Here is a 1,566-nt window from a genome sequence, read left to right as displayed (position 1 = left end):
CAATAATTGATTTATGAATATATAAGATGTGGTGATGTCTGTTTCAGCCCAGGAGCTGAGAGGTCTCGGTTATAAGAAGGGGAAGCCTCTTGGTCTGGTAGGAGTGACAGAACTATCTGAGGACCAAAAGAAACAAATCAAAGAACAACAAGAGGTATGAAAACATCAACTAAATGTATTTATTTAGTGAAAATTACACCGCTGATCTTTTAACTATAACTAAACTCCACCCACCACCTTTTGTCACACCATCGAATAAGGATTATTGGGCCCTGTGAACTGATATGAGTGTGTGTGCATCACTCACTGTGTGCATGTGTGATGTTTTCTCACATGCTCTATAGATGCAAGAGATGTATGACATGATCATGAAGCACAAGCGTGCAATGGCAGAGATGCAGGTGATGTGGGATAAGGCCATAAGAGACCACCAACAGGAATACGACAGCGATGAAGAAGTGGACCAGGATGCAGGCACCTGGGAGCATCGTTTCAGACAGATGGAAATGGAGAAGACCCGCGGTAAGGCTGATCATCAGTATAGAACAATTTTCTTGCTTCTGTAACTAACTCTGTTGGTGATTGATAATCAGTTCTTGTCAAGGTAAAGTAATCAACTCTTAAAAAAATGTCTGTATTTTTCCAGAATGGGCAGAATCTCTGACAGAAATGGGTAAAGGGAAACACTTTATTGGTGACTTCCTGCCTCCTGAGGAGCTGGACAAGTTCATGGAGACCTTCAAGGCACTCAAGGTCAGTTTTCTGAATTCCCTTGTTGTCCCACCTAATAAGGAAGGATTTTGCTGTTGTACAACTATTAGGAATCTCAGTTTCAAAGGAGGCACTAAACTAATGTAAATAATTGTTTTTCAGACATCCCACAGGTCGTTAAATTTGTAATTGTGTGCAAAAAAAAAAGGAGCCATTTCACCAGTTCTCTGCCACCTCTTAAGGGTCTTGTAAAACTTGTTTCATACATCTTTAGTGTAAGTTGTGGTGGCTATTATAATGTATTTTTCCACAGGAAGACCGTACACAATTTAGTGGAACCAGGTTATGTTGGAAATGTATGTAAACAGGATTGTAATCCTCCATCCATGCCTCTGTTTTCAAGCTGCTTATCAGGTCAGGGGCACTGTGGCAACAGCCAGAGGAGCAGCCCAGACGTCCCTTTCCCCTACAAATTCCTCATATTCCTCATATTACTCCTGAGGGATCCCCATGACTTGTTTATATGAAAGTCTGTTTAACTCGATTTGGCACTATTGTACAAACCACACAATTTGTATGCAACAGTATGTCAATAGAGATTGTTTTATTAAAGCAAATTACCATGGGGGACGTTTTTGGAAAGTCAGTTCTCATGTAAGGATCTAGCTGTTAGTTGCCACACAACATAGTATTAGAGTGTCACAGTAAATGAAAATAAAGAGAAAAACATAGTTAGTACTCAGGTTTTCCGAGACACACCAACCCTGCTGTACTGAAACGAGGCAGTGTTCATTCTTTTCCAGTTAGATCAACTAAATAATAGAAGAAAATCTTGCTCTCTTTATTGTTGTCTGT

General features: G+C 40.1%; 1 protein-coding gene across 3 annotated transcripts in view; it reads left to right on the top strand.

Moving 5' to 3' along the window:
• The window catches only part of sugp1 (SURP and G patch domain containing 1), an 8,898-nt gene that overhangs the window by 4,998 nt on the left and 2,334 nt on the right, over positions 1-1,566 (top strand). For all 3 annotated transcript variants that reach the window (XM_035670677.1, XM_035670676.1, XM_035670674.1), the window contains exons 9-11: positions 48-154; positions 345-522; positions 647-753. In XM_035670677.1, the coding sequence (XP_035526570.1) occupies positions 48-154; positions 345-522; positions 647-753 (392 nt within the window). The remainder of the gene's footprint in view (positions 1-47; positions 155-344; positions 523-646; positions 754-1,566) is intronic.

The sequence above is a fragment of the Morone saxatilis genome, unplaced genomic scaffold (assembly GCF_004916995.1).
Source record: "Morone saxatilis isolate NCDOM2014 unplaced genomic scaffold, NCSU_SB_2.0 Contig23, whole genome shotgun sequence".
Lineage (NCBI taxonomy): Eukaryota > Metazoa > Chordata > Actinopteri > Moronidae > Morone > Morone saxatilis.
This window is presented reverse-complemented; position numbering and strand designations above follow the sequence as displayed.